The 24,798-nt window shown below is 36.4% G+C and overlaps 1 protein-coding gene across 1 annotated transcript in view; it reads right to left on the bottom strand.

Moving 5' to 3' along the window:
• Positions 1–245: 245 nt before the first annotated feature.
• The window catches only part of LOC149561694 (PH, RCC1 and FYVE domains-containing protein 1-like), a 50,729-nt gene continuing 26,176 nt past the window's right edge, over positions 246–24,798 (bottom strand). Inside the window, exons 6-10 of the mRNA XM_089825242.1 lie at positions 22,625–24,772; positions 17,644–17,790; positions 1,836–2,296; positions 847–1,634; positions 246–629 (exon numbers count right to left, since the gene is read on the bottom strand). Of these exons, the coding sequence (XP_089681368.1) occupies positions 1,484–1,634; positions 1,836–2,296; positions 17,644–17,790; positions 22,625–24,772 (2,907 nt within the window). The 3' untranslated portion in view covers positions 246–629; positions 847–1,483. The remainder of the gene's footprint in view (positions 630–846; positions 1,635–1,835; positions 2,297–17,643; positions 17,791–22,624; positions 24,773–24,798) is intronic.

Here is a 24,798-nt window from a genome sequence, read left to right as displayed (position 1 = left end):
TATAATCTTTGTTGCAAAAGTAGTACCTCTTTTTACAACTTAGTTCAGATATCAGGATATCCACTTCCCGAAATCACAATGTGGAGATGCTTTGGTGTTACACATACAATTTCTGGACAGCACTGGTTGTAAACACATTCTGAATTTTTGATTAATATATTTTTTATACAGGAGTGGAAAAATTGTGTTGCTGTGATATTAATTTTGGACAGAATAGACAAGTACATTTTCTTTATGAACGGTACTGAATCTGCAAAGAATACTTTATTGGTATGAAGCAACACTATCTATAAGAACATCTGGAATGCTCGTGAATTAATAATATAACTTGAAAGATGGCCATTAAGAGAAGCAAAGGAATATTCCTTCTTGCAAACGGTCGCTATATCTCTCAGTCCTCCAGTTAAGATGGATTTAAACTGAAAGGGCATGAGTAAATATTAGCACCAATATCAAGACGACAAGAATACATTATGTTCTGTAAGTGCATTAGCAGGGTGAGCCAATAAATGAATGGAGATGAAAACAACTGGATGAAAAAGGGAATGTGCTGATCTACAATCTTTATTACAAAGGTCTAGACAAAAATGGTTTGTGGCTTGCACCACTTTCTATAGCTGAATGAGCACCTGCAAACAGAGACAGCATACCCTTGTCAGGAAATAACGTATGTCACAGTAATGGAACAAAGAAAAGTTACAGCTTCTTAGTTAAAATGCTGAACCTGATGGGGTAACAAAAGAAATCTTGAAAATAAAAACTATGTACATCTTGAAAATAAAAACTATGTAAGGAAGCATAAAACTTTCAAAACCAGCAATTTGCTTAAAAAGATTGCTCTGTTACCTTCAAATTATAATAGAGATGTTTTGGTTCCAAAAAAAACTGGCATCCAGAAGAGGCCACAACCGAAGACTTGGAGAGGCAATTGATAACTGTCTGAGTATAATGTATGAGAAAATGCAAAATATAACTCACTGCCTCGCACTCCACATCTAGACAGTCACATCCACACTCACTAGATTATGCACAATATTGCAGTATTATACACAACACTTCCATGGACCATTCCTGGTAGACTCATGTCTACCTGACTCCCACCAAAACTACTAAGTACACAACTCATAACTAGGTTCCACCATGCTTATCTATCAACATCAAGAGCATCCATTTCTTTCTTAACAAAATGTTGGATGTGCCAAACCCAAATGTACCTTTTCTCTGAGAAGTCAAAAGATATTGCACCCAAGCTTCTAAATCCCATTATCAAATTAATCTTCCAGTAAAATACTCTGTCCACTGAAAGTCAGTACACTTCCTGAACACGATATTGAGCAAATCATGATGTTTCACCAAAATCAACTCGTACAATTGACGCAAGGATGCTGAGGCAAGCCCACCAATATCAAGTCATACTATTTAACAAAGGGTTGCTGAGGACAGCCCATCAGCATAATAATTCAAATTCATCCATGCACAAGGACTAAGCTTTGCCAATATTCTCCAGCCTTCCCGACATTGATGATGGGACAATGGTTGTCCTTTGAACTATCCTGACATTGTAGTTCTCATATACCCGAGCACGATTTTCTGCCCACCAATGTTCAGCTTCCCGCTCACTAAATTTTTTCCGACTGCAAAAATGCAATTCAAAAATAATAAAAATCAGTGTATTTCCTAATTGCCTAACCAATAAAAAAATTGAGTACACACATCCAATATCAATGAACACTTCTCCTTATCCTAGCCAGATGATACCAATGAAAATTCTACCTCAGTAGATACCGAAGTACAGCCCAGTCAAGGTTAGAAGACACAGTGCACCAAAAACATACCTGAATCTCACCCGCTTGAGATCTTTTTCTCCTCCAGGCAACTGAGCGAGCGTTATATAGACACCTGGTTCATCTTGTTCAACCCACTCAGTTTCATGGTCACGGTCATGCTTACTTTCTGTCGGACCTCTGGCCCCACTTCTTAGTGCTTCATCAATACTGTGAGTTTGATATAACAAATTTAATTCTGTTGATCTATCTTGTACTGGCTGAAAAGAAATCTTACTTGTAATAACAGGTCCATCTCCCACAGAAGGGCTAACAGTACCATTAGAGTCTGCCTCTGGAAAATTAAATTTACGAGCAACCTGAAAACCATGAGATTCTATAACTTTTTCAGTTGGGACTGCAGCATCATTGACAGATGGTAGATTTACACCATTGGGAGTAAATGTAGGCAGGGAATTAGGTCTATTATTAACATAAGCTCCTCCAGGTAGTCTTTCAGCCATATCCTTCAGCTGCCAAAACAATTAAAAGCAACCACGTCATAAATGCTGCCAAAACCATTAAAAGCAGACACATTATAAATACAATGACAAACATCAAATAGTACAAGCTAAAAGACAAAACAGTTTGCATTGGTCCATCCCTCATAGGAGATTATGGAAGAAATTTTGCATAGCATACTAGATATCCATTGATAAAATGTATCCAGCCTAGAATGTTCTTTACTGTTTATTCAGAAAGTACAGTAGGCAGAACAAGAGCAGAAAAAGATAATAGAATATTTCCGCAATACACCACTAGCTGTGAATATAAAATTATAAATAATAGCAATGACTTTCCAATAAACCACTATAACTTATTCTAGCCTAATGATTTGCTAACTTCAACTTGTAATGAGCTCATGTTTTTAATTTATAAAACATATATAAATATTGATGATAAAAAAGAATTAGATGTAAGTGGAGTTGTGCCATCTTTACGGGTTTTCCAAAAAAGAAAGTTATAATAACACAAGATTCTGAGCAACTAAGTGTTTAAAAAACTCTGTGATATTAAAGTGCAGTTTGAGAGTTCCACAAGAGACTTGACAAGGGAGGAAAAAATAACTGTTTGCATCAAGAAGACAATTTTGAAACAAACATGAGAATGTATGGTCTTCCTATCCCATGGTAAACATGAGGATGATGAATACAGCCTTCCTCTTGTGTTGGTTGTCAGGGATTGAGAGTCACTTGTTGCAGGCCTGGCACAGTATTCCAGAGTTCATTTTGTCAAGCAAAAATCATAAGTCCTTAGTAAAACCAAAGATTTAAAGGCACTTATAGATAAATACAGAGTAAGAAAATGCCCTGAGAACAAATAATGATGGAAAGCTTTGCTCAACAGACTCAAGCAGGTTTATGTTGATTATTATGGAATAGGAAGGCAAAAGACAACTCCATAATACATATACACTGCGATGAAATGGAGTTGCATAGAGAATGAAAAAGATGCTAATCTAAAAACAAAGGAAAATGCTTGGTGGTGTAGACTTCTAACAAAAAACTTGAGCAGAAGCAGTAGAAAGTACATGTTTTTTATCCATCTATCAACCTACATCAGCTCTTCTCAACAAAACCCCAAATAGAAATGGACCAAAAAGAAATCTTCCTTTAAAAGTTTTAGAGTTTTTAGTTTTGATGTTATCACTATTCTACAGTTAAAGAGAACAGAGCTAAATTATAATGTTGAGAAGCATATCTTTATTGGGTGCAGCATTGGTATAAAATTATACAAGTTTTGGAATCCAGATACGAAGAAGGCTGTTTATAATCTTTATATAATATTTAGAAATTAAAAAACCTCTAAAACATGAAGAAGACCAAAGAGAGGATGGCCCAGAAACAGTGTTAACTTTGAATTAAAAGATGAAAAATCTATAACTAAATATGGCAGAACAAGGTGAACTGAAGAGAAAGGACCGCATATCTAGTTATAAGGAGATCAATCCACCTAAATTTTATTATGCTTTTTATTTTCTCACTAACATTTAAGTATAAGTTCATCTTGTATATAAACACTGTCAGGATGTTTGAGATAGGTTTCAGGTTCATAGGAGTTATAATAAAGAATTTAGATTTTGGGAATTTATAATAATAAAAAATCAGACAGAGCCAAATTTTAGGAATCAGCATGTTTCCAAGAATGTTACCTCCCACAACCTTTCCTAGCTCTCTAAGATGAAATTGATACTTGAACAAGGATTCAAAAGGCTCCAATTCATTTTATCACAAATCCTTCAACTCCACATCCTTGGCTAGCTTAGCCCAACTCTCACTCACATCCCTGACAGACTTGACTTCTTTGCGATCCAAATTTGCTCAAACTCATCTTTTCAAATTGGAGACTTGAAAAATGCCACCGTCTAAGACCACTACTCCTATTGCCAAAGCAAAAGAGGGGATCGTCATTCGCAATGGGGTGCTGGTGTGAAAACCTCACAACAATTATCCCTTCACTTGGTAAGCCCTAATATATTCAATTGCCTCCATATCTGGTACGCCAATAGAACATCAAAGCTATCTATGGGTGGGTGGTACAAATGAATGCAACGTACCTTATTGGAGCATACATGATTTTGTTCATTACCAATAACCTTCTATGATAAATTTGTGTACTATCTATTAACTTTCTAAAGTAAATAAGCAACTAATATCAAATACTTCAATCTATACTTTCATTTTCCATAATCAACCACAGTAGGAATTGGAGATGAGTGCACAATAGGGTACTAGCTGCAACATAAGTCCAACAACATGGTATAACACCCCTTGGCCACCCGTAGTAGGAATCTCTCTTCATCCAACATAGGGGGGCCTACTTAGAGGGTGAACCCTTGTCTGCTCGTTTCTCCTTACTAACCCATACATGAATGCTTATATTCTTATGTTTCACTTCCAACAACCAAACATCATAAAGGTTGGAGAGGACTGCACAAAAGGGCACCAAGAACATTTTCCACAACTAAGCTTGAGGGCATGGTAGAACACCCCTTGGCCCCAAGTGCAAGAATTTCTCCATCCAACATTGGGGTGACCTACTTAGAGGGGGAACCTGAATCTGCTTTCCCAATTGCGTCTCCTTACTAACCCATACATAATTGCTTGTAGGAAAACAACTTAATTAAATCAATAATTGAAAAATTTAGATATTTCCGTGATTCTTCGTGCTAACTATATCAAATTCTATAAGAGAATATATATTAGAGATTAACATCACATTGCATACCACAATACTTGTTAGCTGACATGTCTGTTCTTTGAATGTGAATTCTTATGTAGATCCAATACTCCACAATGCTTGATTGATCGACTAAACAAGTTCCTTTAGTTTGATAATTTCAATTTGAGGTGTTGGTAAGTGATGATTGAGTAATTTCTTATTAGAAGAATGATAAAAGGCTAGTTTGATATATTGGTTGATGATGATTAAACAAATGTTGATTTGATAGATTGATGCTTGAGTGTTGAATAGTTTGTTTTCATGACCCCAAGATAATGTCAACTAAGGACACATCCCCAGTATAATTTATCCATCTTGAAAACAGTGAGGTCTTGAAAACTCAAAACTATGTCCCTAGGCTGTTCCATAGTATTAATGTTTAAGTTTTCATAATTTGTTTGACTTCGACTCTTGTGGAAACTCTCAATTTAAATTATTTAATACAGACACTATGTTAAGGTTCTACAATGTATATGAGCATGCTTTATCCATGATATTTCAAATTTTCCTATATATTTTAAATTTTCCCTATTTTTTATATAGTTGTCCCCTCTGATATCCCCTAAAATGGCCCAAAATTAAAAAACTGCCCCTGAATCTCAAGGTAATGTAGCCCCAAAATGAAGTGATGATTGATGTGAATTCGATAATTGTTTGTTTTCTTGACCCCAAGACAATGTTAACTATGGATACATCCCTGGCATAATTTGATCCATCTTGAAATCGGGAGGTGTTGTTTGGTCTCGTCTATTCAAAAATGTGTCCCTTGGCTATTCCATAGTATTAATGTTTAAGTTTTGATAATTTGTTTAACTTCGACTCTCATGGGAACTCTCCATTTAAATTATTTAATACGAACACTATATGTTAAGGTTCTATAATGTATATAAGCATGCTTTATCCATGATTTCATATGAATATTTAAAATTTCCCTATACATTTTAAATTTTCCCTTTTTTTGTAGTCGTCCCCTATGCTATCCCCTAAACCAAAACAAAATCTGCCCCCGAAACTCAAGGTATTGTAGCCCTAAATGAAGTGATGATTGACGAGAATTTGATGATTGTTTGCTTGATCTTGCTAAATGATCGCTTGTTTAATTTCTTAAGGGATTGACAATTGATGGATGAATGAAGGGTTAGCTTTGATGGATTCAAGAGGAATGATTCATAAGTGATCCTTCAATAGGAATGATTGATAAGTGATCCTTCAATGCTTGGACTAAACTCTCCTTTATACTTTATTGGTGAAAGGGTCATCACCTTTCATAAGAACTAAGTTGCCACTTTTCATTGTTACCTTTGAGAATAAAATATTATTCCTCGAATTGATCTCCCTTCAATGTTGCCCTCAAATGAAACATTCTCCCCTTAAATCTGCCAATGTGAGGAAGAGTCACACCTCTTCATCATGTTTACTCTTCGCAATGGTCACAATGTTTCACAATCACCACCCTCTAAAAGAGTCACAACCCTTTATCATTTCTACTCTGAGAGAGTGACAAGCTTTCATAATTACAACATTTTTAAAGAGTCACAACCTTTCATCATTGTCACCCTTTGAGATAGTCGCAACCTTCCATAATTACCACCTTCTTAAAGAGTCGGAACCCTTCATTATTGCTGCCCTTTGAGAGAATCACAACCTTTAATCATTACCACACGTTGAAAGAGACAACCCTTTGCCCTTTGGAAGAGTCACAACCTTATTTTCTTCCAATTCCTTTCTTCTTCCCTTAATCCTTCCTTTATTCTATACTCCATTCTTTCTCATTCCTTCCATGTTCCCCCTCAAATGAAGTTATCTTCTCCCTTTTATAACTCATGTTTGAGCAAGCCACAACTTTTCATTTTGTGCCTTTTGATCATTCATTTAATTTAACTCTTATTTTGATTATATTATTTTTAATTTTACTATATATTTTTTTAATTTAAATTTCATTTTTATTCATTTATAGATTAACTCTATTATTATTGATAACTAGGAGTTTTTCACATCAACTTGAATTGTAGTATTGCTATCAGGATTCAACTGTGTGGTTTTTGAGTCAAACTCATTCACCCATGTTTTAGTTGTGATATTACTCATGAAACATGGGACAATGAGTTTGACTCGAAATAGTTGAATCTTGATAGCAATATCACTATGTAATGACCCTTACTATAAAGGCCACTGAAACCCTCAAACTGGACTTAGGAATTTTGTCAAACAGTTGGCATGTAACCGAATAAGGCTGCAATATTACTAATTGTTGTACAACGAAACCTCAATATATGATGCCAATAATGTATGAACAACAATTCCAGATTATAACACTACCAATCTAAGAGATAGATGACAATATGAAACTCAAATATGAAGTCCAATGCAATTCTGATTTTATGACAGCAATTAGAACTGATTACAATGAGAGACTATCACAACTATGCACTTCTAATACATCAAGCTCTTGACAATGCAATGTTATGACATGAACAATAACCCAGTTCAGATTTGGAATGCAAATGACGAAACTTTTAGAACAGTTATTAATGACTGGAAATAACTATTTATGCAATGACAGTGCTGACTGTTCTAATCCATAACATGCAATATTTTGGCAATCAAAACTTCAGTTTGTGCACCTGGAATAGCTCCAATTTTGCCGGATATGAATGCTGAATTAATGCCACACGAAGACCTCACAATCTGCCCCAAACCGACTCACAAAATTGCTGCTGCTGCTCAACTGACAGGGCCGTACAGGTACGGCCTGGTACGGCTGCTAGATAAAAATATTGCAGCGTTTTTTGTCAGTCCAAAATCAATAAATCTGGGTGCCTAGGGTTGCTGAATAACCCCCTAAAATATGAAATTCATCCATCAAGCCAATTAGGAGTTATGAGCAAAAACGTGGGTCCAAACCCTAGACTGGCAGTCTGAAAATAATGCACAACTGTGTCTACAAACCCTGTTAATCAATCCACAAATGCTAGGGCACAACTGAAACCCTTATTCCAACCAAAGTAAACCCTTATAACTGAATCTCAATGAAGTCGAAATGAGATGGCTGAATTACCAACTCCTCAAATGCAACAATTCAGGTGATATTTCACACCCTCAAAGTCGCCAATCCAAGGGAGTGATTCGTTCCCAAAGATCAAATAATTTGCAGACCCAAGAGACTACAAATTTGCTCCACAATGGAAGAAGTAGAAAAAATCTCAAATCCAAGCATGTCCAAAATGAGAGGCCCAGGCCTCTATTTATTCACTTTTCTAAGAAGTTGCTAGAACTTCTAGAAACATCCTTTATAAAATCTCATTATGATGCACTTTTTCTAGAACTTCTAGAAACATCCTTTATAAAATCTCATTATAATGCACTTTTTATAATAAAGTAATTTTATAAAATAAAAAGTGCAACTCAACTTAAAATTATAACATGTAGGCCCCAATAACACATAATAATAAAAAATATAACCTCTTAACACTTCTTCAAGAGCAAGATATGACCATCTGATCCGCAGAATTGACTCTCTCTCCACACCATTTGCCTACGAGAGTCTGGAATAGGCAAAATCCATGATCAATGTCATGTCGAACTAAAGAGGGGACATTACACACTATTTATTATTGTTTTTTATTAGTAAATCTTTATTTAAAAAAGGCACATTACAATGGATCAATGTTACCAAACTCTAGAAGAAAAGAGGACATGCTTCTTCGCCCAAATAAATAGATTAGGTGCCCATAGGTTCCTGACAACCATACCATACAATATAGAATACCTCTTCCAGCCTAGCAGGCTACCTCAAGATAATTGAGTGAGACAAACCTACACTATACTTAATAAAAACAATCAAGAAGTTCAAGTAAAATAAAACAAGTCCAACATCACATCTAAGTAGCCATCACTACGAAAGAGGCATTGGATTGTCTCAAGAGAGTATATAAATGTACAAACAGAATTATATTCTTTATTCATAGCATCAACTCCATTGTTTGCACATAGAAAAAGGTGAGAATATTTCAAAAGAATTGCTGAGATCAAGACAGATATGCATGCACTAGCAGAAATTGTAGAAGATGACTCCCTTATACTCTAACATGTCTCTCAACATGGTTGGCAAAACACTATGTTATGAAGACTTAGTGATTTTACTCCAACAAGGAAAGGAAAGCCCCATTGAGACCTTCAACCCCAGGACAATCAACCCTTCACATACTAGTCAATGAGAAATCAACCTAAATGTTGGAGTAGTTCATCAAAATCCAAATAAGACAATTCTACACAAAACAAGAAGTGTCTTATTAGTAGGAAGAAGAGACACAATCTTTAAGAATGTTCATATAGTTCCTATGATAAGAATTAGATTCAGAAAACTTTGAAATGGACAGCTTTCCTTTGAATTACATGTTCTCTCATAAAGCACCAGCCATTGGATCTTGATCAGTTCACCATCAAACTAGACTAATTTAGAAATCAATCACTAATATTAATGATTTTCACTTCATTATCTTCCTTTTCAACAGTGTATCACTAATATTCTAAATTCTCGATGTGTTCCCTGGAAGGCTGGATGCGAATACAGAAGCGCATGGAGGCAGATGCAGATTTGGATGCTCTTCAGATGCATCCAAGGGCAGTGGATGCCCTGCAGATGAGTTGGAATGCATCCACAGGGCATCCACTACCCTTGGATTTGTTTCCCCAACACATCCAGAGGCATCCCCACGCCTCCAAAGAGCATCCACATGCCAGCAAGAAAGAAAACATCAAATATGACGTTAAAACCAAAAAAATCACTTAAAACATGTACCATTTGCCATTTATTAATCTGTTTGCCTCTAGGACCTAAAGCGGCCCTAATAGAGGCCATACTAATTCAACTATCTTGATCAATGGTGAAGTATCATACTATCAAATGATTTAATTTGTATATTTCTTGCATCTGTTTGCATATATATATATATATATATATATATATACACGCATCCAAAATGCCAAGAAAAAAATTGTGCACCCACATCTGCATCTGCACCTATATGGGCAACTTAGCTAATATTTATGATTTTCTGCTTATCTAGATAGTTTATTAATCAAAGTGAATGGTTCCTTATTTCAGCTATGGCAACTGATGTTAATTACCCCCTAGTTCTAAGTCAATTCGTGATACTTCTTCTCATGCCATATATATATATATACACACATCCAAAATGCCAAGAAAAAAATTGTGCACCCACATCCGCATCTGCACCTATATGGGCAACTTAGCTAATATTTATGATTTTCTGCTTATCTAGATAGTTTATTAATCAAAGTGATCGGTTCCTTGTTTCAGCTATGGCAATTGATGTAAATTACCCCCTAGTTCTAAGTCAATTCGTGATACTTCTTCTCATGCCCCCTCCTAAGTGATCACAACCTTGAACATACCTAATCACAAACAATTATATAAAAAATAAAACTGGGTAATAAAATATAATACATGGTGGGGCCGACTCAAGCTTGAAGATTAGCAATTTATTTGAAAAGGCCAACTAGGTTAGATACAAATAAGATAAGATAAATATATTGATGTCCAAGAAGAGACCAAAAAACAAAGGGCTATGGGTCTAGAAAGCATACAACAATACAACAACCAATAGCAGGAACACCAAACGATGCCTAGGAAAAGAACAGGCAAGAAGGCAAAAGAACTGAACAAAGAAAGAGTAAAAACTCTTCTCCAACGAGGAGTCCAACACCGAAGGATACGGTCTAGGGCAAGAGTGTGCCTTGGGCCGTCTTAGGGAACCGTTGGAGGTGGGGTACTATTGCTGAGTGTATCCTTTGTGAGGCCTCATAGACATAGTGTCCAAAAATAGGAGGGTCGAGCAGCTACTTCGTGTCCCGATCCGAAGAGACAAACATGAGAGAGATGATAAGCTGATCCGAAGTCTATCTCAACAGGAATTAAAGCTACAAAGTATGATCACCAAGTCGTGTGTCATCTTGGAGATATAGTGCAAGACATTGTTGATCAATGTATATGAAAAATGAAGAGACCTCAATCTCTAAAAAGGAAGTATAACCTCCCCTTGATCTCATAGTAGATGGGACAACAGAAAATAAAGTGTCTCAATCTCTGCCTCCCCCAAAGGGAAAAGGCAGCACATCCAGTCCTCTTTGTCAATCCGATGGTCTATTTGTATTTGGAGACGGTGGGATCCCACTCTGAAAGAACCCTAAGAAATGCAGAGAGCATGAGTCTAGTGACAAGCAAGGTATAGAGGGAGAACAATATAGCCATCCTAAAAATACAAATATAGTGCTCAACATAAAAGGCCATCCTCATATGGAGCCCCCCCCCCAGGGATTACTCCATGTTGTAATAATATGTTGTTTATTGATGTCAAGCCTGGTGCACTCATTCAGCTCTTGCTGAGAAGGAAGTAGGTGAGTAGGACATCCAAAGAATTGAAAGGGGGGAAGAAGATCCATCTCAATCCCACGAAACCCAACAAAGTCAAGGCCTGGGTATACCAGCAATGAGATGTGCCAATGGGGTCGATACCCACAATCGCCTCAGAAGAGCAAAAGGCCAGGCAAGAGTATTTGTGACAACCTTCAACGGAGTCCGCAAAACCCCAAGGCCAACGAAGGAACCAAACCAGATCAAAGATGGACCCAAGCTTGAAAGGATGGGCCCCGAACTCGTTGAAAATAATGTTGTGAAGGAGTGGACCGACAACACTTGATAATGTGTCAAAGAAGAAGGGTTTGGACTCTCTCACCCGAAGCCCAATCAAATTCTAGAAGAGAGTGCCCCCACACAAAAGAGTCGTAGAGCGTCTGCTTGACCAAGGAGTTCAAAAGAGACATCTTGGACGTGGTGTCCTGAAAGTGATGTTTGAAGCACTATCTCTCCAACATAGCCGAGGAACCTAACCCCTTATTAACATGGCACTAAATGGCAATTATCTTACTAAAACAGGGTCCACGGAACTTGACCCCGTAAGTGTAAGAGGATGAAATCTCAATCTCCTTGCCTTGAAAATAGAAGTGGAGATTGAAGATCTTCAAGCAGTTGAAGACCATCACTCGGGTCTTGCCCAAGTTTACTACCAATTGCTTCAAGTCACAAAAAGAAGATGAACCATCAAGAATGTGTTGAAGACCCTTCGGGAAGGGGGCCAAAAGAACCACATCATCGAGAAACAATAAAATGGAAATCAAGGCCTTGTGCAAGTAACAATTGTTGTTTGGGAGTGAGAAATCTCGAACAAAAGTCATGAGCTTGTCGATGTATATGCTAAATAGAGTGGGAGAGAGAGGGCAGCCTAGCTTGACCCTAATGGTGCTCTGGATAGGGTCTGAGAAACCATGCGATGTCCTGAACCTTCCCACCACTCTTGTATAAACTCATGATAGTTGCAAGGAGAGACTCAAAAATCCCAATGTCTTTGTCTCTTAAAAAGATCCACCCAAGGAACAAAATCAAACGCTTCGAAAAATTCCACAAAGTAGCAATAGACTTTCATTGAGCCCTTGTACAAAGTGTGCTCTCATCATTTGTAAAGAGAGAATTGTTTGAGAATTGTTGCTAAAATACTACTATCAAATTTGCTCTACTAGTCATTGTTGTGTCTTACATGGAATAATAGTGATCAATTTTGGAAGTATTGCATGGTGATCTACATTCCTCACTTAGAATAGATTTGATTTCAAGTTGTTAAGTAGAATTTTCTTTAAGTAATATAATTGGGTAAGAGTAACTATGAATACATCCTTTCTTGGCTCAATCTGTACTAGGTGAATGGAGTCCATGAAAAGACTATATCTAGTAGAGTCCAAGAGTATTCACTCTTTCTTGCATCCTTAGGTAGAAGTAGAAGTAGTTTAGATTCACAAGTCCAAGTTCAATTGCATTTAGTAAGTTGGAAGTCAAAAGTATATTTTCATTGTACATTGTGAAACCATCTCAATTGAACTTAATTTGACAAAAACTTGGCGAACAGCATAAGTCCCCTTGTGATACCAGCATATCACATTATTATCACTAAGTATACACATCAAGGAGTAGTCACTTTACGATCTTTCATTGCAGTCATAGCACAAGTAGTATCTTTGTTCAAGAGGGTTGAAAATTTGATACTCAATTAAGAATATTGAGTATTCAGTCCTACATGTTGTAGTGGAATTAAACTCACATCAACAAGAAGTTTACACTACAATTTATCTTCCGAACAAGTCTTCCACGCAAATTGTTAAGATAATTGTAAAGGGATCCTGGTCTAGAAGGAAGCTCAAAATCAATCATTTGAAGGTATTTGGCTCCACTGCTTATGCTTGAATTTTAGATGCTAAGTGCACGAAACTGGATTCCACGAATGAGAAATTGATGTTCACATGCTACAACGATAACCACAAAGCTAACCAACTTGTCCGCAATTTTGACATCGCAAAATTGAGGCAATCCTACAAATATTTCTCATGGAATTGTAGGTGCATCCTCTATGTTTCAATAAGGTGTCATGAAGGCAGTTTGTTATCCTTGAATTGTACTTTATCTAGTATTATTTATGCATTGTTTTTTAAGGTTTCTGTCAAGTTAATCTCCTTAAATGTTTGTCAAAACAAGTTTTTTTCTTACTACAACCACTTGATTTTTGGCAATCTTCAAGTTTATTCTTCATTTCTACCCATCTTGTTAGTAGTTTCTACTCTTGTTTTTCCCTTAGGACAATAGCCCTTGGAAATCTGCTCATTTCGAGCTAACATAGGCCTCAAACGGAGTTGTCTAGCTCAAATTACAAAGGAAAAGGTTGGGTTTTTATTGACAATTGCATGAAATAAAATTATTTTTACTATAGAAAGTTGAGTTTGACCTCCAATTTAAAATTTCAGCTCATTGTAAGTTGATTTGACCATAGTTTTTAACGTTTCAATTAAAAATGGTTTTTTCTAGTCTATTTTCATGTTGCTTTATTGAGAACTATAGCTATATATTAAATTTAATTACATGAGACACTTAAAAGCATTAAAGTGAGGTTTTTATCATTCATTGCATATCATCCACATGCAAATCATCTTCTAAAACCCACTTCCAATAAAATTTAAGTCCCAAATGCATAAAGGTGGGTTTTTTATATGCAATTGCACATTTTTCTTTAAAAAAATCACTTAAAATGTGCAATTGGGTTTTTATATGCAAATGCATATTAAAATCTTACTATTATAAAACTATCACTTAAAGGCTTAGAGTGCAGAATTTGAACCCAATAAAACATGCATATGCATATTAAAAGCCTATTTTTATGTATTTTAACTTGAGTTATGACTTAAAAGTACAAAAGTGGGGTCTTTGAAGCCAATAACACATATATTAAGTGCTTTTGATATTTAAAAGGCCAAATATGTGTTAGTGAAGTTTAAAAAACTGTTATTACTTCTCCAAAGAGGGACGTTTTGATTAAAATCACTAAAGGAGGTGATTTTTTACTCAAAAGCACATGCTTTTGACACCAAAAAACTAGTTTTTGACTCATTTTGCCTTGTGTTTGGGCATAAAATGCAAATGGTGATGATTTTTGATTCAATAACACATGTTATTGACATGAAAAAGTATGTTTTGACTTGTTTTAACTTGCCTTTGGTATTAAAAAGCAAGTAGTAGCAATTTTTAGGAAGAAAGCACATGTTTTCTTAACCAAAAAACCCATTTTTGCTCATTCCCCGTGCAGTTTGACATTGGGTGGTGATTTCTTTGGCCATTTGAATGTGTTTTGGTCTGCAAAAAATGTGTCTCTCCTCTTACTTAAGCATTTTTGTTACAAAATCCTAGGGCAGCAATTTTGGGAGGAAAAACACACTGATTTGTGTCCAGAACAGCTAATCAACTGAGCACCACAAGCATCACGGAGCCCTTTCAGTCGCTGAGTTCCTCGGGTGAAACTACAACCAAGAACTACCCCAATAGTGACCAATCATCACCTCCTTCAACTGAGTCTACCAACTCCAAGGTCAAAAACCACTCCCACATTCAGGATTGCTAACTACCCCAGGAAGCCCCTGCATTACTTCTACATTATTGTCTCAATGTAAAGATTTGGTAGACAATTACCAAATTATTATTTCTCAATCAAAGTAAGCCAAGAGTTTATTCTATAAGTTCTAAATGCACATTGTTGCAAACTTACATCTATAGCTATAGAGAAAGGGTTGAAACTATTGGTCAAATCGGATTCACCTGTGGTGATTGCAACTAGTGGGAGTCTCATATATGTCACCACCACTAGACCTGACTTCACTTATATTGTGGGCTACATATCTCACTTCATGACAACCCGAAAAGTTGAACATTGTGTTGCAGCAAAGCGTGTGCTGAAATTTGTGAAGGGCACGCTTGACTTTGGCATTTTTTACAGAAAAAGAAAAGATCCTACACTTGTTGATTTCAGAGACTCAGATTGGGCAGGTACTTTTGATGAAAGAAAGTCTAGTTCTGGGTATGTCTTCAATTTGGGAATAGGTGCAATCACTTGGACCAGCAAGAACTTGTAGACAGTAGCTCTTTCCTTGACCCAAGCAAAACATAGGGAACTGTCAAGGCAGCTTGTGAGGTGTTTGGCTTTGCAGGATGCTTTCTAATATGTAAATGTCTCAAGCAAGTCCTTCACCTTTGTACTATGACAATCAAGGGGTGTTGAAACTAGCCAAAATCCAGTCTTCCATGAGCAAACATGTTGAGCTTCATTGCAAGCATGTTGAGCTTCATTGTCATTTCATCTTGTAATGAACCTACTCAAATCTGACCTCAAAATGCTGATTTCAAATAGCCAAGACTATTGGCAAAATTACAATGACATACAATTATGGTGTTTTGCTGAAATAAAAAAAAGCAAACCTATAGTTGCAAATTTAAAAAAACTATGCAATAACCATGATCTCCTAATGCACTCTTATGTAACACTAATGATTGAAATTTAACTGCCTCACTAACATTTTTTTTTTTAACAATGCAAAATAGGTAGATTAAAGATTACTATAGTGAGATGCAAATGTCTGAAGTAAACCTGGAAATGAAGAATGCTGCAAATCAAACCCTAATATTGCCAGTAGATAAAAACTTTGATCACACAAATATCCCTAACAATTCATCCAATTGATACCACCACAATGTTTTGCTTTACAGTACAAGTAGAAAGTCTGAAGCAACTTCCTCAACTTTGCAATAATTCAAGTGATCTTTCACACCCTCAAAATTGCGTACCAATTGAGAGTTTTCGTTCTCAATGGCCAATGGTGACTACTTGCAGAAACCCTAGGCTTCACAATGCACATCAACAAATATCAACAATAAATTTGGATGATAGACAATAAGCCCTCAATGCCTATTCATCCTTTTCCCCTCTATAGGTCGGCCTCCTTTTTAATTTTTTCTCCGCTTCTTCCAGCAACCTCTAGAACATTATTTTATTAAATGACTTTATAAAATATATCACTTTATTAAATTAATTAAATATAAAGTTACCTTTTAATATATATTTTTAATTTGATAACTTTATAAATAATTAACTCGTCCAAAATGGGAACATTACACATCTGCAAGCTTGTAGAAGTTGGATCAGTACAGTTCCAATGTATAACAACTAAGGATCAGACTATAGACATTCTTGCCAATTCTCTGACTCTGGAGAAGTTTGTAAGATTTAGGGGAAAACTTGGTGTAGTTGATAGAATGACCATTAAGGGAGGGTATAAAAGTATTTAATGGCCATTTAGTTGTATTTAGTTACATCCAGTTTAGTCTTTTAAATAGTTTCTACTTTCCTCTTCAGTTTACAATTGTTTCTTATTGAAACATCGTCTTGTATTTTCTTATAAATTGTAAGTTTGCTTTCATATTAACAAAAGCAATTATTGAAGCTGGGAACTTTTGCAAAGAATTAAAAATGGAAATGACACCAAAAATGCCAAGCGTAAAACAGGACACAATAAACAACAAAAAGAATGACCATAAAAAAATTTAAAGCATAGGGGAGGGAAAGGAATGAATATCTATTTTTTACAGAAATGGAGAAATAAACAATGATTTGCAGGAGTCGTGTACGAATAAATATAAGGGAAAAACCTGCAATGGAAAAAAGGCTTGTCAAGCAAACTCAAACATTGGGAGTCTATATATTTGAAATTTTTTTGATAGATAAAAGCTCTTGAAAAGGTAAACAGGTCTTCCAGATTATTCCAATTCTAAAGTAGAAATAAGTTTTCAGATTTTGGATACAGCAACATAAGTTTTTGAAAGCATACCAGAACATGCCCCAATTCATAATGCTTGCAACTTTTATTTTCCTATCATATTTTGTAATGATGTATAAATCATACAACAGGTAGGTCAGAACTTCATGTTGTTAGTAAAAAAACACAATTGATTCTTAACTAAGGTGCAGGCATTCCATAGACCATACACACTAAATTGAGCATTTTAAGAACAAAAGCTATCTAGGATGTAAACAGGCCTTAGTAAAATTAATTAAATTATTGAACAAACCAACCAAACATATACAGCATATAGGATAAAGGTATCTCCAATACAGAAAATATGTGTAGTATCAACACTAGCAAATCCTACCTGAGCAGTAAGAGACTTAATAACCTCTTTTGCTGCTTTGCATTTGTCAGTTTCCTCTCCCGCTATTGCAATAGCCTCTTTCAATTGTTTTCGAGTACGTTCCAGTTCAACTTCTTGAAGTTGGCAACGGCGGGTGAGGTTGTCAACCTGCCAAAATAAAATTTCTTAATTCTCCATGAATCACAAAATGATCATATTCTGAAGAGTCATAATAATTCAAATGTAACTAGATAAAAAGTGAGAGTTTCTTGAATATATTAAACTTATAATTCATACCTTACTTGTAACTCTTATTACTACCAATGGACAAAACCAGGACCAAGGTTCGGCATATAAACTTCTGGACATATCATAAGCCTGAAACTTCCTTGATATAGAAAACCGCCATTAGTGAATTTGCAAAAGTAAATACTCGCCATATGAGCAAATAGGGGCCGTCAGTAAAGTGTAATGTACCCTTCAAGGACATTTCCTATTTTTGCCTTTAACCGGTACGTTTTAACTCAAAAACAATACTTGTATTTATATTCATAATATATCTTATCAAAGATTATGAATTTCTTATAATATTCAGTTTTATCACTTTGCCATAATTCTGAGGATAAATTTATCTTGACTTTCTACTATAATTCTCCTTCTGAATTGCATCTATTTTTCCTTGAATGTTTATCCTTGATATCTAGGCAAGTATTGGTTTTTCATCCATTAACTTGATAGGAGAAGTAAGGATTATTTTCCTCATATTTCTTAATTTCCTTGGACTGTTTTCATCCTCTTTGACTGTAACAATTACTTGCAATGTCACTTCATATTTTCTTCCATTGATTGATGTCCTCTCCAGAATGGAATAATCTATCTTTATATCTCGTAATTGAGGGAGTCAAGCCTTTCACATAGAACTACTACCCTTTGAAGAAGCCACAACCTTTAATTGCCCTTTGATGATTCGATTAATTTTAACACAGGGTGAAGTAGGGATGTGGGACAGGAAGACCAAGGGCCTAAATTAGGGGAGTTCAGGGGGGTGGCACTGATATGCAAACTAAGATGTATTGAAATCTTCAAGGCGAGATCTGAAATATAACATCTCTGTGAGTGCCCCGTTAAAGAAAAACTAAAATTCACAAAGTTAAAGGTTGCAATCAATGAATGGCATGTGCCAAATAGCAAGTGACCTGGTGGAGGTGGAAAAGGTGGTGGTGATGTAGGGGATTTTTTTTCAAGTCCCGAAGTCACAGAAACGTCCCTGTATAGGGGGCATGGGTTTTTTGCGAGGGACATGTTCCCATTGAATAGTGAATTTTCATTAAATTCTTCTTTATTCTAAATCACTAGCATGAAATCTAGTGCCACCTTATTAGCATATCTTCAGCAACACCTTTTAATAGCCTAGTAGTTGGAAATGGGCAGCAATGTTAGTTGCGATTGGTAGCAATTTGGTGGGGGCATGAGTTTTTCCTTCAAATATTGCATGTCCTCAAGCACGCAAGCTAGGATGCTCTTGGAGTTACCACAATCCCGGACTAACCATGTAGATTTTTAATCTCTAGTCATTAATTCTACTTGTGTTGTAATTAGCTTCTGCTTCAATCCTCTGACGGACTGATATAATAAGAAATTGAAAAATTTTCTTTAAGTTAGACTTCTCTCATTGTTTTTCTTACGTCAGAATCTGTTTTTCAATGATGTCTCTAGAGACTTAGAATAAGTATACTGGTCTCAACCAAACTGCCCATATAGTCCACTAATGATATAAAGTTGATTTCACCCCCTAGGGTAGGGGACAATTTATTGTCCAGTATTCTTTGGGCTAGTATACTTGTCCTTCCCAATAAGTCTGAAGTTCTCAACAACAAAACTAGAATCAGAAATTGGTAAGGTCCATGATTTAAAATAAATTTCCTCACATCCTTAGGGAGAAGAAACAAAACACTTCTTCCAATAGCATAGTTTGAGCACAAGGGAAGCATCAATTTCCATTTTGGCATATCTTACCTCTGCACCACTTTCGTTGGCCCAATCTTTGCACAGTTTAATGAAAATGTGTTTGAGGTAGAATAGGAAAATGAGCTTTCCATATATTAATATTTGAATTAGAAGCATGACACACATTTATGACCTAAAATGCAATTTTCATTTCTTAAGTGATTTTATATCTTTTTGGTTCATTTTCAATAATCTCACATTTAATGACTAGTCCAATCACAGAATTTCTAGAAATATCCTAAGATTCTTCTTTCCTTTCATAGACAGGTGGTAAAAATATGTTCTTATTACAATCCAATTAACTAACTTTCCTCTTCAGTATGAACTTACATGCACTAGTGTGAGTTTTAAGGGATGATGTTACAAAGTTTGAGTCCCATAGACTGCTTGGTCTCGTGGATGCCATCAAAAATCTTCATCCGTTCATTTCATTTCCTAGCAAGTAGGGAGCTTCCATTAGTTACTCCTTGCTTACAAATATTTATTCGGATGTGACATCCCCTCTCAAGTTTTTGTACTAGATTATAAAAAAATATACTCTGCTTAACCGAATCACTATAAATATTCTGCTTATTCATATATATGGTATTAGGTCTTGGCCTCGAAAAAGATTAAGAAAGATTAAAATCAACTGCTCATTTCCCCAAGTTCCATGTGGACTTGTTTCAAAATTATTCAGAATCAATCCATACTGAAGGAATCCCACAGAATCAGAATTAATTCATAGCTATCCAACTGTAATTTCATTCCTTTTAATCACACATTACACCTCATTGTCATTGACTACTAACATGATTTGACAACCTTCAGTGTCAAACCTATCAATGTCACCAAATTTGCATCTACAGAAGTATAAATATTCGAAGAATTGACCCAAAGTTCTTCCTTTTACTTTCTAACCCTTAAGGTATTAATATGTGGTGATACTGATTGTGGCAGAAAGTGAAATTATCTGTACATTATATTGAACTGAGTCTTCCGTGTGGATATTTTCTCCAATTTCTTAGTTTCCTCGTGATCAGTTTCAACCATCTCCTTGTTATTCCTCCACAAATGATACCATGTGAATAATTACGAAAATTTAGTAATTTATGTGTCTGTATGACCATAACTTTTTACACTTGAAACAGCAAAGAAAACAGGATTTGTGATTCCTCCGTTGGGCAGTCTAGAAAGTAAAATCAGGGTGAAATTAGTTTTCACAAGATCTTTTTATTCTTCCTCTTTTTCCAGACTGGCTTTTGAGATATTTCCTCTTGTAAATAAGCTCCTAATCAATGTTTAAATAGGTTTCTTCTTCTTGTATGCATTCCTCAAGAGTGATAGGTTCAAAAACTTTGAGATACCTGTAATGGGTTCTTTCATTCAATCAGTATAACTAGCCAACTTCCCTTCATGAAGAAATAGACTCTGCAAGCAAGCTAGTATGTCATTGTTTCATAATCGTGCAAACCAAGAATCAACCTTTCTGTTTGTAGGCCTCAAAATTACAATAAAACACACTCACTAACTGGTCGTGTGCATTAATTTCCAATTTTCCAGCTAACCACATGCATTATCTTCTTTTTGTTTACATACACCATCGGTCACCAATCAAATGCATGCACATCAAGGTGTGAGCTGGAAAATTAAATTTTCAAAGTCCACCATATAAATCAGCTGGAAGAAACAGAATAGTCTCCAAATTCAAACACTGGGTTTGATCTCTTCATTTATCCAATCAAACTCAGAACTCTAAATTTTCTAGGAAACATCTGATTTGAACAATTTAATTGATTGATGTTTTGAACTATCATAAAAAAAATTACAATTAAGTCATTTAGCTTCTCTCATCAGATCTAACAGTAAACCATACTCTTCCTCTTCCTGAATCATCACCATTCTCATCTCCTCTTTCCCTTTCCCCTCTTTTCCACAACAATCAATGAACAAACAACTTGGTTTGTCCCATCCCTAGTTTCTTCCATTTGTTCCAAGGAGATTGTAATGGCTTCCACTCCTGATAATAAAATCTCAGTATAATAAGTGTGATAGCTAGAATAGGTGTTCATTGACACTGACCCACAAAACCAAGAATGTGGCTCTGATACCCACTGCTGCGAACCCAGTTGTACCTGGCTGCAGGATTGCAAACCCTAGGTATAGAAGATTAAATTTAAGATTCTCAACTGGAAATGAAAGTCAATCGGTTTTTAAGTTCTGACCATTTTAGAAAGTTTTTCTATAATCCCACATTGAAACCTGACTCTGAAATGGAAAGGGATATTATTGAATTTGTTGTAAATTACAAATTCTGAACACGATACAATTAAACTAAAAATTCTGAGAATGCTGCGTATACAAAACTCATTTCTAAGGAAACTGGTAAAGGAACAGAAACCTAATATTTCTGAGAATAAACTAATACTTCACAAAAAGAACCTTACTTTCCTCAGGAGCTAGTCCACTGTCTCAAGCATAATCCAAGCCAGTGAAAGTACCACCTTGGCTAAAAAGAGTCTTTGTACTGGTTCACTGGAACCCCTTTCTTCCAAAACATAATATTTAACACTTATATCACTTAGGGGCCCCTTTTGATATTGAGTTTCCACCTTTTGAAATTTTGGCTTTGTGAATTTGGGATAAAAATAGGTCATTTTTATTCTTGTTTTCTCTTTGCGAACACTCTTACTATTCATCTGAGATAAGTAACTTCTAATTTCATATGTGATATTATACACATAAGAACCAAAACCAAAAAGACCCACAAAATATAATGCTTAGAGTTGAAACTTATTTTGTAAGAATTGTAATTAGTAAAGAGGACAATGACTGCCCAGATTACTTCAATAAAGGTCTGACACAATTTGCTATCTTGTAAGAATTGTACATCACAATTAGGGGAAATAAATTTTCTTTATGATAATCAAAATAAATTAAAAACAGCAACGAAACTATATATTCCATTCAAATAGTTGATCCCAAAATTCTAAATCACCAAAGAAGGCCAGTGTACCTGTACTCTCAATTTAACAACTTCATGGTTTAAGGTGTCATTTTTCTGGTTAGCATCTTCAAGGACAATGTTCACAGATTTTAGGCCAGATAATGTTGGAGTCGGTGTTGTTGAACGCGGTGGACTGGACCGTCGGGAAACTGGGGATGTTGCTCTTGACATTATTCTCGACCCTGGAACTGAAGCAGAGAAAAACTTCTTTGAATAGCTCAAAACAGGTTGAAGTGATGTTGCAAGGTTTATGCTCCCCCTTTGGGAAGTACCATTTGAAACTGGTGATACACGACTGCTATGAAATTCTGGCTTCCTATTTCGTTTTGAGGAAGAAGACTTAGTTCCAGATGTTTTAAGATGTTCCGTAGTAGAAGATCTTGAAAGTGATAACTGTGTCTTAGTCTCCCATTTATCTTGTTTCTCACTAACATCAGAAGACTGTCGATGTGCAGTTCCCCTTCCCACTTCCAGTGAATGAGAGTTAGATCCCCCCTCGGCAGCCTTTTTTAACTTAATGAGACAGTTATCACAAACACGGTAGGGCCTATTTGGATTTGGCGCCAAAGATGCTTTCAGTGACTTTTTCGCACTGCATGCATGACAGAAAACAAGCCCACAGTTATAGCAGTTGTGGCGCTTCCTAGTGAAACCAAATGGAAGCCTGCAACCTGAACACATGGAATGGTCTGCACCAGAAACCCATTTATGAAGACAGATAGCTGCTGTATAACTGGTGCCACACACCACACTTTTAACTTGTTTGTCTCTTAATGCTTCTACCAAGGTTGGAGTATTCACATCTTCCATATTTCCATGACCTAGCTGCCCATTTGTTCCTTTTCCCCAAGTGTAGACTTCTGTTTTGGAGGTCAAAACAGCTACATGATATGCACCACAAGCTATATCCTCAACAAAGGCATTGCGGATTTTCCCCTCTACACGAATGGGGATCTTGCCATCAGCTTGAGGACTTCCCAATTGACCATAAACAGAGCCTCCCATTGTAAAGACGTGTCCTGAAGTTGTCAAGGCAACCGTGAGACTGTGTCCAGCAGCTACCTGACAGAAGTTATGATCAACAAGTGCTGCTACCAATGTTGGAGCAACTCTGGATTCCTTGTCCCCATGGCCAAGCCGATATTTATCACCATCCCCCCATGTAAAAAGCTTCCCAGATGAGCAGTTACTGGAGTTAGAAGATCCCACCATAACTTCTACCACTGCAGCAGTGTGCCATGCCCCACAAGCTGCTCTTACAGTTCGTAATCCTTTTAGTGACAACACCTCCCGAGGTGAAGCAGCACTTTTATTATCTCCATGACCTAAAACACCAAATGTTCCGTCACCAAATGTAAACAACTGACCTGCAGAAGTTACCACAGCAGTATGCCATGGTCCACAAGAAATTGAAGATACAGGTATTCCTTCCAAAGGTCCATTTACCTTTTTTGGAACCCAGTGACTAACTTGGTTTCCATGTCCAAGAATCCCGTAGTTATGACTACCATTTCCCCATGTATATAAATCACCCGAAAGTGTTACAGCACAACTGTGATACTCCCCACATGCTACAAGCTCAACATTTGTATTTGCAAGAGCCTCAACAAGTTTTGGATGTGGAACATCAACATCTACACCATGGCCAAGTCTACCTCCCGATTCTTCTCCCCACGAGAATACCTCTCCCTGCTTTGTGACCAAAGAAGCATGTCTACCTCCACAAGCAATGTTCTGTACATCAAGCACTACAGCTGACTCCAGTGCTTTTGGTAAAAGTGAATCCATTTTGGAGCTACCTTCATTTCCAACCCTGTAAAGTCCACCTCCTAACACACCATCACCTGTACCGTCACCCCATAAGAAGACATCCCCCATTGCATCAGCATCATCTTGGCCTGAACCTTGGCTAGATGAACTCACAGCACTTGACAGACTTATTCTAAAGTTATCCAATGTTGCAACCCTAGAATGTCCATTTATGCTGCCTGGTCGCCCTTCTGATGCTCCTGGATTCATATAGCTTCCTACATATGCAGACTGGAAAATGGCTTTTGATGGTGCTGCATAGAGAAGACCTTCAGAGAGAGCCTTTTCTAAACCATATCGAGGAGGACTTCCATATGGAGTGTGGCTTCGATGCACATCTGCCACATTCTGAAGAAGCAAAGAAAGAATGATTC

The sequence above is a fragment of the Cupressus sempervirens genome, chromosome 4 (genome assembly GCF_028749045.1).
Source record: "Cupressus sempervirens isolate cs-2001-9-10 chromosome 4, ASM2874904v1, whole genome shotgun sequence".
Taxonomy (NCBI): domain Eukaryota; kingdom Viridiplantae; phylum Streptophyta; class Pinopsida; order Cupressales; family Cupressaceae; genus Cupressus; species Cupressus sempervirens.
The sequence above is the reverse complement of the archived record's forward strand: the minus strand, read 5'-3'. Positions and strand labels throughout refer to the sequence as shown.